The 13,789-nt window shown below is 32.8% G+C and overlaps 1 protein-coding gene across 1 annotated transcript; it reads left to right on the forward strand.

The window, feature by feature from the left end:
• The first annotated feature begins 2,626 nt into the window (after positions 1 to 2,626).
• On the forward strand, positions 2,627 to 9,691 carry LOC108917992. Its single transcript, XM_018724827.1, has 2 exons — positions 2,627 to 2,687; positions 9,546 to 9,691. Exons 1-2 carry the CDS (start codon positions 2,627 to 2,629, stop codon positions 9,689 to 9,691), a joined length of 207 nt encoding a protein of 68 aa, XP_018580343.1.
• Positions 9,692 to 13,789: the final 4,098 nt, after the last annotated feature.

Genomic DNA, 13,789 nt, shown 5'->3' on the forward strand with positions numbered 1-13,789 from the left:
ACGTGTGGTGAAGGTCAAATCTAAGGTCACCATTGTATTTGCATGCAAACTGCTAGAAATTTTGCTTGAAAAGTTTTGCTCCACAATTCAATCTTGCGGAGTTATTCAAAGAAATGAGTATGACCTCCAAATAGCTTGCAAGGACATACCAGAAAAAATTCCTGGCGTATCTACAATAGCAGCAGCAACAGCAACAATAACAGTAGCAGCAACAGCAACAGCAACAGTAACAGTAACAACGACAACGACGACGACGACCACAACAACAACAACAACAACAACGACAACAACAACAAAAATAACGACAGCAATAACAACAACAGCAAAAATAACGACAGCAATAACAACAACAGCAAAAATAACGACAGCAATAACAACAACAACAACAACAACAACAACAACAACAACAACAACAGCAAAAATAACGACAGCAATAACATGTACAACAGCAGCAGCAGCAGCAGCAATGCAGGAAAATATACTTAAATGTACAATGCGTTAATTGTAAATATTACTCGAAATGATTTAAATACAAATATTTACATCGAGAGATAAAGCTTATTAATAACTAGAATTTTTTTTATTCTTGTTTACGCCGAAATATTACTTATTATTTCCATGAAAACAGTGACGTACCCGAGATTGGTGCCTCCACAGTTGGAATAACAAATAAGGTGTTCCATTATTTTCGAGCTGACCTTGGTTTGATCTTAAACCTTAAGTCAAGGTCAAACTGTTACCTGAACCTTTCTTTATAGGACTCAATCCTGAAATGTTATCGGGGGATTCCTGCCTTTTTGGGATACCCTATATAATAAAAAAAAATGCAATCTACAGCTATATCGACTAAGTAGTTAATGTGTTCAATACACGTGAGACAAACAAACTACTACCAAACCCTCCCAGACGGGTGTCCGCAACAATTTATGTTACGCCCTCAATCGGCTTAGCTAGAGCCCCAGAAATTACTTAATTCGATCAAATCTTTTGATGTAGTAATGACAAATCGATGGCGCGTTTCAGATTATGGGTGTACCCAGGGAAACAGCAATTTGAATTGCTTATGACTTTATTTGCCCGTCCGAAATATAGCGAATGAATATTCAAATCGGGAAAGGTAAGTAGGAGGGGTACTGGATATGATTTGGGATTAGAGTAGCAAGAGGCATAAGATGGAAAGAAAATCAGATCGGGCTTAGATTGTTCAAAAGAGGATGTACGTACAAAGAGTAAAAACTTTCACGGGTCGCTTTGATGTTTGAGACCAAAGTTTCTGTAAATCTTGACCGATGAATCTCGTGTGATGATCTAGATTGATAGGAGGATTTAGTCAATGGAATACAGTGGTAGGGCAACATTTTTGCAAAGGATACATGAACCTTAAAAAAGCCATTCACGGTGCACAAATCCCCCTAAAATTTCGGAACCGTGGACAAGAAAGTGCTGACAACTTACGACGCACGAAAGGAACAGGCCGAGCAAACACAATTTCACGCACGAAAATCGGGAATTTCTCCACGAAGTTGCACTGTTAGGCCTTGCGGACTCAGCGTGGTTTGTGTTCAGACGTCCACTCGAGTACCATACAGTTTAATAATCAGGATCGGAACTTAGCCAGTATATGTAGTGCGCTACAAATTTTGCTTTTACGGTTATATACAGGTGTTTGAATAACTTCCATTTGTTGTTAACTGAATAAAGAAATACAATAAATCACACAAATTTTTACGAATATTCACTTTATATAAAATTTCTTCTAAAAAATTTTGAACTCTCACAGGTCTTAAAGTTTCCGTACAAGTTCCAAAAGTTTCCATACCAGGCACTTCAAGAAAGACTCCGACGAAAACACTTTATATTTCCGAAACAATTGAAGATAGATATAGGATATTGTACATGAAATATGTCTAAAATTTTCTGAAAAATCCAAAAAAGGAATAATATACAGATGGTTAAAAATTGCGAAGTCTTTTTATTTGCAAAATGTGATTATTGTTTTTTTTAAATCTTATTCTTCTAAATCATTTGACTAAATCCCATATTTAAGAATTTCTTGAGTTCTCGATCAACTTTGCTAAATACAATTTTTAACAAAAACAAAAATTAAAGGCACTGCTTAGGGAAAATTTCATTTTGAAATTTTTTGGACGCCCTGTATGTTTTATTACATACTTGATTACTGTTCATGGCTTCCCAAGATAGGCAAAACTTTTTATCAAGAATAACATTTTTTTACTGTAAACGTTAAGATATTAAAAGGCATTCGAATATTTTTCAAATTTCTCGACAAAATCGACATTCTTTCTCTTTCTCTGTTAATTTTCGAAACGTTTTACTTATTTTATGCCTTGCAGAAGATAATACGTGAAAAATCACACAATTTTTACGAAACAATTTTTTCTGCTCCCCTCAAACACCCTGTATATGTTAAATTCCCACCTTCCGAGTAATCCCCAGAGAAATCTGGTCGCCTATGGGCAAGAGCTCGTAAACGAAATGCACCGCACGCTCGCAGAGGCCATCTATGTACTTCCGTTCTACATTTCCTCTCTCTTTTCTTTTTCAGGACGACTGACGGCGTCTAGGAGCTTGAAGGTCCTGCAGGGAGCCGCTCGATCCTTCCAAAATGCCGGTCGGCGGGAGGGTAGCGGGAAAAGTCAGCGGGATTATCTCCAACAACTACAACGGTTAGTGGGTTTGAATAATAAGTAAAGGACGCTGGTTGATTTTTTTTTTAACTGACGAGGAAACTTTTGGTTGATTTGAGAGTTTGTTGCACTTTTCTATGACCATTCTTTAATTTCTGCAAAGCGTTCACTGTTTCAAAAAAATTTAAAAAAATATATACCAGCTAGTTACAATTGCACAAAAATAATAAATGTATTGAAACATATAGGATGATTCATATCTTATCAAAAAAAATTGGGAATCAATGCGTCATGAAAAATGGAGTCATTTCGTAAAAAAGTTTTACAACTCGTAGATATTTTAAATACCTAGTTTGACAAATTAAAAAAAAACTAATCAGAGAAACCGTTTGTCTATTAAAGGAAGAATAATATGATTAATACAAACAAAAAATTGTAAAGATAAAAACTGCTTATTACAATTTAACTTAGGCCTTAATTTATAACAAAAATAAAACAAAAACAACAATGAGTAAACTTTATTATTATTTCATATAGACATTCGTTTTGTTTTATATGTATTTAATTTATTTTGTTGACTTACATTATTATAATTACATATTTATCAATTATTTTTTGTCAAGTTTTGTTTTTAAAACATTATTTAAACCTACATGAAACTTGTTTTCATCAATCTATCGATATTTTTGTTCCTACGGCCTTCGTACTTTCTGATCTGGCAACACTGTAGCCATATTTCAGCCTGTATGCCCAGTAAAGGCAAGCATCGATTTGTAACATAAAAGAAAAATAATTAAATGAGCGATGCGGATTGAGAAAAGTACTTCAAATTGAATAAACTAAAAATTAAATTAAATGTAAAGTGAAGCTAAAAGTCACTATTGAAAGTGCGGGAAAAATGACCGAATTAAAGAAAATAAAGAGGAAATAATATCAGCAACTGAGAAAATAATAATAAAATAAATGTAAAGTTGCAAAAATCGTATTGTTTTTCCAAAAATTTTAGGATAACAAAAACAAAAATTAGTAGCAATAAATTCTGCTAATAGAAGCACAGAAAAAAGTATATCAGTAAAAAAAAAGTATTAAATAGAGCAGAGACAACAGCAGTCTACAACCCATTCAAAAGGCAAAACAAAGTAAAACAAAACAATAAAAAAGTTGGAATTATCTAAATGGTGACAAAATAAACCAATATAATAAAAATATAAAATATACACAACAAAGCAAATATATCTATCTGAAATATGCAAAGTTTACTTTTTGCTAGTACATATGCCTTTATTCATTTTTTAAGAAATAAAACTTTTTATTAACAAACATTCTTTTTCGCACAAATTTCTTACACATAAAATCTTGGCGCCTCACGTGGTGCCAGTAAAAATAAAAAATCAAAATAAAACAAAATTCTAGACGTTATAATAAAAAAAATTCCTTACGTAGTACACAGGATGTTGTTGAATGAGAGTTTCCTCTTAGCAGACACTTATTTATTGGAAAACGAAACAATGCTCGAAACAAAAACAATAAAAAGTGAAAAATTGGAAATTGTAAGAAAACTTACTCATGGGGTTCAAGATAACTAATAACTTCGAACCCGGTATATGTCTGGTGGATCTGCTGTTCTATTCTAATAATCATTTTAATCTCTCGTTATGATGGATCGAACCCCTAATAATTACGAACCTATCCTTTAAAAAAAAACATTCCAAAACCCATTTCCTCTTCCCCTATTCTCCGGGCAGCGTTGAATGCAAATTTTAACGTCCTAATGACCCTATAAAAGTAAATATGAGGATAAAAATAAATGGGTTTGTTTGAATAAAACAGCCTGGATTTCTGCTGCCCTTATAACGAGCCCTCTGGCGACTTTTAATGCAGATTATTGCGATTAGTGAAGTGAAAATCTGAAAGCAACGCCAACTGTATTGGAAACGCAAATGAAATAAGTATACACTGATAAAACTGTTAAATTGTAACACATATTCTTTTCAAATTATTTGCGACTGTATTCCCTGTTACCTCTTTTCTCTATGTTCTGTCATATTTATATAATGGATAGTCGTTTAATTGAGAAAAAGCTTCACCAATTTATCCACGTTTCAAGACAATATATACAGTGTGTAAAATTAAATGGGGGTCAATTTTTTAGGAGCAATAGTACGTGTTGCACAGAACACTAATCTGAAACTATTATTATTTTGCTTAATCAAATAAATGGTCGAATTCGATTCCTAAATTCCACTTATCAACAATATAATATAACAATAACAATATATAACAATAAATAAAAATATTTACTGATCTGACAAATTTAAATAATTCAAGTTTTTAATGCTTGCTACTATTTTTTAAAGAATACATTTGGTTTGTAACACTCCATGTCAGAAGTTGCAAAATTTTAAATGAAATACTATATGTTTTTTCTTTCTTTCTTCTCGTTAAACCACTTCATCATCTGAATCCGTGCTAGACATTTTAAATTAATCCAAAACAATATACAACAGCTACCAAATTAAACCGCAAATGATACGCACGAAATAAAAACTATTATACGTTGTGAAGTACGGTTCTGTATATATGCATGTTATAGTACTTGGTCATGTTTACAGGCTCGAAATGCTAGTTGACTTTACATCTCAGTTATACGATCATGACATCAGGGTGGAAGACGAGTAAATAACAAATGGTTAACGTTTATTTCAGTGTTTAGTAATGGTATGTACGATGTACAGTGTAAGCTCTTTAATCCGAACACCACATTGCCAGGCATTGTTCGTATTATCGAATCGTTCGGATTATCGAACATACTATAAAGATTTGTACAATATGTATATTATGTAACTACATACTCATTTTATTATAACAATATAAATATAAATCATACAAGACACATAAAATTTATATAAAGTAAAACATAAACATGTAGTTACATATACATAAATGTTATATAAATAATACATATGTATTATTTTACGCTTTTCACAATTTTTATCAATTTAAGTAACAAAAAATAAATAAAAAGGCTTTAATTTTTGTCTGGCGCATTGAAAAAGTTTGTTATTTTTGTGATTCTTATTTTTAATTGCTGCATCTTGCTGCATTGCTGCCGACTACTCGCGTACGCGCGAAGCGATCTAGTCTTTTCTTGTCATCTCGTCATCTCGCTTGTCATCGTTCAGATTTCGCCGTTCGGATTAGCGTGTGATCGGATTAACGTGTGTTCGGATTAAAGAGGTTGCACTGTATTAGTATCTTCATTTTTTTTTACTACTGTTTGAGTTTTTTGTTTGATAACTTGTTACTATTTTTTTTTTCTCTTAACGAGAGAGAATTGACAACAAAGTATGTTATAGCTTCCAAGTGTGTACATGCTTGACGCCAGTGGCGGGGTAAAAAATTATGAAAAAGGCATTAAAAAAATCAAAAATCAAAAAGGTCAAAGGCAGCCTCGGTATAAACATAACCCTCATTCAAATTTACACCCAGTATTTTTACACACCTTTTCTTAGTGATTTTCGGCAAAAAAAGATGACAGCGTACCAAATACTTTCATATAGTACTTCAAATGGAAAAGGCATATAAAATTTTGCGCCTTTCTCTCTATTTAAAACTTCATTCTGTACTATTCTTTTATTTTCTCTACAGAAGGTAAAAAATTATGAGGAGGCTAGAATATTATGGAAGTTTCCTTTCTTTTTTTTTTGGCTACTCGCATTAAACATACCTACTACTAGAAACCACAAATATATCTGTAGAAGATTACACTAATAAAATAAGCACTTTCTTTCAGTGTAGAATCTCGAAGTGATAATTTTTTGCGCGAGTTGTTCTCGTTCGAGTAAACTCTGTTCTCAGTGTAGTAATTCCGATCTTTTAATACAGATCTATGGCCGTCAATCCCAATAATTCCCGTCCATTAAAATATGGAGATTTCGGAGAATTGTTCGATGAATCCCATTAGATTTTCGTTCCGGTTCAGTTGCAGAAATCGAGTTGGCTTTGATGAAGAACATTAAAATGTTGCGCTCAAGTGCATTATAATCAATTTAACCACACAAAAATTGCACTGAATGTTATATTAAACGTACATGATGTACCTAATTCAGCGGACAATTTTAATTTGATTCTTTTAATGTTTGTCTTGACCTGAAAGTTATCGGAGATAATATATCGTCGATTTCGATCAGCTTCCAGTTCTCTGCTCTGATTACTGAGCCATATATCGACGAAAAACCTTCGCGTACATTCTTGGAAGGTTCCCAAAGTTACACGTGCTTGCCAATTTTCGTCTCACAGATATAGGAGCGACATAAAACCGGCGGCATCTCTCGAAACTCAAATAAATTACGGACCATAAGGTATAAACCTACTTGCCTGTTTTTGAGATTATAAAAGATTTGCTTGAACCGGGAAGCTTGATATACGGTGGACATAACTCAAAATAAAACTCGTGGCAGACGTATTACAGAAAAAGCAACGTCAGATTATGTAACAGAGCAGAAAATAAGGCTTTTCTCGAGCGGTCGTCTAAATTATGACAAACGATACGACGCCACCTTTTGTTTCGTTCGTAATAATTGTACAGATCGTCTTTTGTCTTTAGTTAAGAAGGATTTCTCAATATTTCATATTCATGGAACCAACGCAGATTCTTGGGGTGAAAGTTAGGCAATTTAACTGAACTTACCTCTATTCAAAATTGCACTTATACAGTGTGTTTCAAAATGATGCAACAAAATTCATATTTTTCTCCATTTCAGATTTAAAAAAATCGCTGGAACAGGTCAATTAGTAAATAGAAATAACATTACCGACATTTTTGTTTAATTATAGTATAAATCTAAAGACCTACTGGTGACTATTTCAAAGAATCATAGTCTCTTCTGTACTTTAAAAAACGTACCTACTCTTTATTAATCTTTTTCTACTTACTTTAAAGCTTCTTTTCCCAAAAAAAAAAACATCTATAAACACACAAAATCCACCAGGGTACCTTAGGTATAATGTGAATCGTTCTAGTTCCAATTCATTCATTGTTCAAAATTATTTTGAAAAATGCTTGCCCGTTTATAGTCCAGACGGTATCTGTTTCAAAAAGTCCATATTTTGCTGAATCGTATATCCACGGAGATTTTTGGCTTTTTGGCTTTCAAATATCCCTAGAAATGAAAATTATTCTATGCGCATAAAAAACGTGGGCTTAACTTTTGACGGCACAATATGTTAAAAAATCGAATAATGTCATATTTTTCTTCCTATTTAATTATGTATCTTTTCAAGAGATGATTTTAGGCGAAAATGGAAAATGAAAAAATGTTATATAAATATGACTAATTACAAATCGAATGAATCATGATTATTATTGTAAAAATCGAAAAAATCGCCAAAAATGGGGTTAAAAAACATTACTTTTTAGGGAATTTTTTTGGGGTCTTTAAATTGGGTATAGGACCTTCATACTTGGCTCAAGAAAACTTCATGTTATGTAGAATCATCACACTAAATTTCATCAAAATCGGTTTGATAGATTTTGCATAATAATGTTGCAATCCAAATTTTGAAAAAAAATTTGCAAATGTTTTAAATTTTGCACAGCAAAAACCAAGGCCCTTAGATATTTGATAATTTAATCACATATAGAAGGGCTCTTAAACTGTCAAACGCTTTTTGAAAAATTCGAATCCGTCAATTAGGAGAGCTCGCCTAAATCGGAACCCTGAACAGGCAAAATCTAGGTTTTGGAGCCCAGAAAATCCGTATTGGATGCAAGAAAAACATACGCAAGGGTCGGAAAACGTCAATGTTTGGGCTGGAATAGTAAGAAATCGCATACTGGGACCTTATTTCGTTGAGGGAAATTTGACAGGAGATATTTGGAAATAATTTTTCCTAACCCTAATGAGCACGATATGCCTGCTGGTGATGTCTGGTTCCAACAAGATGGTGCCCCTCCACATTTTCGCCTCGATGTAAGAAATTACCTTAATGAAGTTTTCCCAAATCGATGGACAGGCAGAAGAGAGCCGCTTGAATGGCCACCACGCTCCCCTGACTTAACACCACTAGATTTTTTTTGTGGGGTTATCTAAAAAGCAGCGATTTTTTTAAATTTCAACTAGAAAAAAATATGAATGTTGTCCTATTATTTTGAAGTGAATACAAAGCACCATATCTTCCTTTGTAAGGGAAATGGATCAAATTTTTTACTATTGTTTAAAACCCGTTTTTTAATACTAAATATTAGGTGCGTCGTGTGTAAACAACGATAAAGCACATGCAGCTGCGAAACTATTGGTCTAAAGCCGCCAAAGACACGCTTTTATAAGAATCGCACTTCACAACAATAGCTTTCGTTTCGTGCGCATCATTCGCGGCTTAATTTTGTTGCTGTTTTATGTTGTTCCGGTTTAATTTCAGATGTTGTGTTTCAAAACATATGAGAATGAAGGGTGTGATTCTTTGGCTCATTCTTAGAAAAAAAAGTTGTTACTAACATGGATCCGCAAACGCACCGTTTCAATTTTTTTTCAGTTTTTTGGCAATATCTCAGGAACCGTTTGAGTTATAGAAATCAAATTTTATACACGTATTGTCATTAATATTAGCTACTGTTGGGTGCTTATTCAATTTTTATTCATATGACAGTGGCGGAGATGTTTCAATTGCGTAAGGTTCTTTTGCTCCTAATTTATACCACTCACTCAGACGTAGTTTGGAAGCCTGCATTACGCAAATAACCAATACTCTAATGTGTAATTCCACATAAAATTTTGAAGAGTTGCACGAAGCCCACTATCTTTCCTCTTGAAATCCCACTCCTGATTTCCCAAACGTAACAAAACCTGAACAAGAACCAAACAAAAGACATTCGTAACCGATCTCCCTTGGTTGCAGGCCGATCCTACCAGGGGATCAACGAGGAGATAATATGGGTCAGCATCGGGATGGGCATAGCCATCGCCGTTCTGATCACGATAGCGCTGTGCTACATCATGAGGGAGAAGTGCATCGAGAGGCGGGAGTACTACATTACGGCATGAACTGTGGCGCCGGTGTGAAATGGACACGGGCGGCGCGAGGGGGGAGAGCAGGGTCCCCGCTCTTGCCGCCCGGTCGTCTTGGACGAAGTTTGCGTAATTATGGGCGGAAGTTTCCAGTCCTGCTGAACTTCATGACTTTGGTGGTTTATTTGTGTTAAGTAGGGAATGTTAGTAGTCCCCCGAGCTACGTGAGATGTGAAAATAATAAAAAAATAATACAAAATTTAGCGATCCTCCTCACGTGCCCTGTTTTCGGTTATAACACAAACCTATACAGGGTGTCCCACCACGAACTCCATCGATGGATGTCTGGCAAACCGCTAGAAGGATTTTTTTGAATTTGCTAAAATATTTTCAAGGTTATCGTACAATTTCTGAACTTCATATTCGATTTTTTTTTGATCACCCTGTATAAAAACTGGAAAATGTCCCATGTCAAATTCGATAAATTAGGTCTTCCTCTACAAAATGTCCAATTTGCACAAAAAAATAAACCTGTGTTTCCGGGAAAATTAAATTTTGGTGACAGTGTGTATTTGTCAATTTTTGCTTAAAAATCAAAATATCTCGAAAACGGTCAATATGGTATGGAGTGTGCTATATGTTTTCAACTTAAAATTAGATGTTCTTTCCAAAAATGCAATAATATAAGGGGGTTCCATTTAAAATAAGAAAGTTAGTATCGACTTCCGGTATAACCGGAAGTAGGATGACCTTGAAAATATTTTAGCTTGGTAGGCACCATGGCCCATATCACACCATCACAATTTCAAAAAAATCCTTCCAGTCATTCATGGCATTTTGTTGTCTGTGAAAAAATCAAGTCAAGGGTTATTTTTGTGAAAATAGTTTTGTTTAACTAAAAATCTAACACTGAAAGAAGCAGACAAGTACAAAATACAAAAAACATTTTAAATTAGTTTTTCGCCTATTTTCATAGTTACAGATATCATATAATGTTTATTCTATTATTACTGCTTTTGAATTTGTAGTCAACATAAACAGAAATGTGTTATTGCATTTTACATTTGTCTGCTGTCTTCAATATGCATGAAAAGAAAACTTAGAAATAAATACTAGCCTTACTCAACGGAAAAGTATGTGTAGAACTGCTAAGGTTTAGAGAGAGGCAATGCCGCTTCATATTACTAAAAAATGTTTAGCAATTGCCTACTTTTATTATCTTCCATTAAAAATAAATCAAGTGCAATTATTCCAGATATCCTATTTGAAAAATTTGAATTACAACAGAATTTTAAATGTTCATATTTTCTTTACTAAACAATGGAACTGAAAATAATACTTTTTAATAACAACAGTATTTTCGAACCTCAAATTATCTTTTTTGTATTTTCCATCTCACGTATGTTTGATATGACCATCTTAGATTTTAAGCAAATCCACAGGACTATTCGTTAGAATCAAGTCTGTCTAAAGTTTGGTTAAAATAACAATCACTGATGGTGTCGTATTAAAATCTTTCAAAAACAATTTTGATAATTGTAACTACGCCACTGGGGTTTTTGAATAAAATAAAATAATATACAGGGGATAACTCGAGGGCGAGTCAAAAATAAAGAAGCATTTTTGTCGTTAAATTTTAAAAATATTTTTAATTTAAGAATGTTTTGATATGAACATTTACTTTGAGATCCAAGATTTACAAATTATGATACGCCATTGGAAAAATAAATTATTTCTCCTTTATTTGAACACCTCTTGTAACGTAATTTATCCAAATGTATTCATAGACTGCTAAATTTGCAGAGGAATATCTTTCCAGTGGCGTGCGTGGTTTGATTTGAGATTTTTAACGTCAAATATCACTTTATTCATGTATTCCGAACATAAAATATTGTTTTTAGACACTTCATTGTGTGGTCATACTATATTTCAATTTGATAGAAAACTGCATTTTTCTGACGAAAAGCCCTGTGACGAAAATATATGGTATTAACTTACTGTCCAATGAATTTATCGAGAGACAGCTGCTTCCTAAAGTCCACAAAATTTTATGAAACTAGCTGTCTCTGTTTTAATAAAACTTTGTTAGAAAATTGAAGCATAAGTATTATATTACATTTTTATTGTTGGGTGTGTATAGTTTTTGTGGGTTCTAGGAAGGCAATGGCGCCTCTCGAATATAAGTATAGTAGAAATAAATGTGTTTCGCAAAAATATTAATTTTATAAAAGTGTTAAGTATACTTTAAAGATTTATTTCGAGTACTTTTTATATGATAGAAAAAGTTGTGTCATAAATCAAAATTAACTAACTAGAATTCTTAATTTTTAGCTAATGTATTTAAATGGTGTTCTCAAGAGTTTACGAAAATCAAAATATGAAATAAATAGTCGTGTAATATATTTAAATAAACAGAAATTTATAAAATTGTTACTATCTAACAGATACTAGACTGCGTAAAGATAGATATAAAAGCCGTTTCTTAAACTTATGTGATAAATAATATAAAGATAACTGTGCCAAACGTAAGGTTTGCCAAAGTATCATAATCGTAATTTTTTACTGTACAGGGTGTCCCAAAAAGACCCGAACCCACCGATAACTTCAAGAGTTCAGTCTTATCAAAAAAAGTTTCTAATAAAAGTTGTAGGATATAAAGAAATCAATATGTTGATGACCTTGGAATTAACCTTCATCATAAGTGTCAAGGTCACTTGAAGGTCAAACTCAAATTTTCTCTAAATAACTTGACAAGATCGATATATTGTCATATTGATTTTTTGATATCCTACAAAAATTTCCAAATTTTGATACTTCGGTGAATCACTTATGATAAATTAATTATTATAAATCATATCGGTTGATGAGCTATATAATGGTAGAATTTTTTGTTAATAAGAAAAGTTAAAGAATAAAAATTATTTTTAAAAAATACAACTTTCTAGATGAAGATGTTTAATATTCTATTGCAATTCTATAACAATGTCGCAACAAATTATTGAACAATCAGTTTGTGGAGTTGTGGAATCAGACTCAAAATAACATATAGATAGACTTTTTCGTTTTTTTTTAATCAATCCAAACAGCTTAAGATTCTATTTGAATAGCACATTGTAACGTAAACCTTTAACAAATCTAATTTTAAAAGCAGTGGCAAAAATTCCATTACTTGTATCCTTCTCCTTTACAAAAAAAAACATTTTTCTCAATTACTTCTAAAAGTAACGATCCGCGAAGTTTTTTGCTTAACCATCTCCGTTAGGAGCATTAAAACGTCGACATAATAAGCTCCAACACCGCCTTTAAATGCCATCTATTAAGACTAACCATTTGCAAAAGCACTTAGAGGATTCTATAAACGATTTAATGTTGAAAATTTTCCAGTTTTCGCCTATCTTTCGAATGTTTTCTATAACATTGCATAATTTATTATTATTATCTATACATTATGTAGCTCATCAGTAATACCGAGTGCGCCAAAAACTTAGCCAGGGTAGCTAGATATAGCGTAGATTTAGACACTGTATGTGTTTTATGGATTATACTTACGCCATATAGCATAAACAATTTCCAAGTAAATTCCATCGGTCAATTTCGACGCAACGTAGAAATATAACCTCAAAGAAATACACCGAATGAGAGCGCTTGGAGGGGTTCTATTTCTATAATTGGGATATGGGCACACCTATTATTAGAAACACAGGTAAAATCGTATAGATTTTACTTAAATCTAATATTAACGCCATACCAGGTATTTTATTAAACAGTGATTTTGATTTTCGATTCTTCAAAACTACTAGGTAGATTTTGACAGGTGATGAAGTGAAATAAACGAAATAGCATCCAAATATGTTAATTTGTCCCGATCTTTATAGGATAGAAAACCAAAAAAAGGCAGTTACTGCAATGTTTATTTGTTTCTGATGATGGAAAAATAACTTGCTGTAACTTGTCGGCATTGCGTAAAATCTAACTGTGTAAGCCTAAGATTGTCCTTTTTCTGTGGACCAACGTAGCTATGTGTAAACATTAATAATAGAGTATATAGCAGTATATGATGAATGTCAATTGTCTATATACATAACTGTAAGCAGGTTTCATTGTATTATAGAATTCTGGAACATTGATTTTACT

The sequence above is a fragment of the Anoplophora glabripennis genome, unplaced genomic scaffold, assembly GCF_000390285.2.
Source record: "Anoplophora glabripennis isolate ALB-LARVAE unplaced genomic scaffold, Agla_2.0 scaffold90, whole genome shotgun sequence".
Classification (NCBI taxonomy): domain Eukaryota; kingdom Metazoa; phylum Arthropoda; class Insecta; order Coleoptera; family Cerambycidae; genus Anoplophora; species Anoplophora glabripennis.

Excerpts from the sequence above, each read along its gene's own strand:
- LOC108917992 (XM_018724827.1), top strand. The coding sequence starts at position 2,627 with ATGCCGGTCGGCGGGAGGGTAGCGGGAAAAGTCAGCGGGATTATCTCC. Across the intron at positions 2,688-9,545 it reads TATCTCCAACAACTACAACG|GCCGATCCTACCAGGGGATC; the intron begins GTTAGTGGGTTT and ends CCTTGGTTGCAG.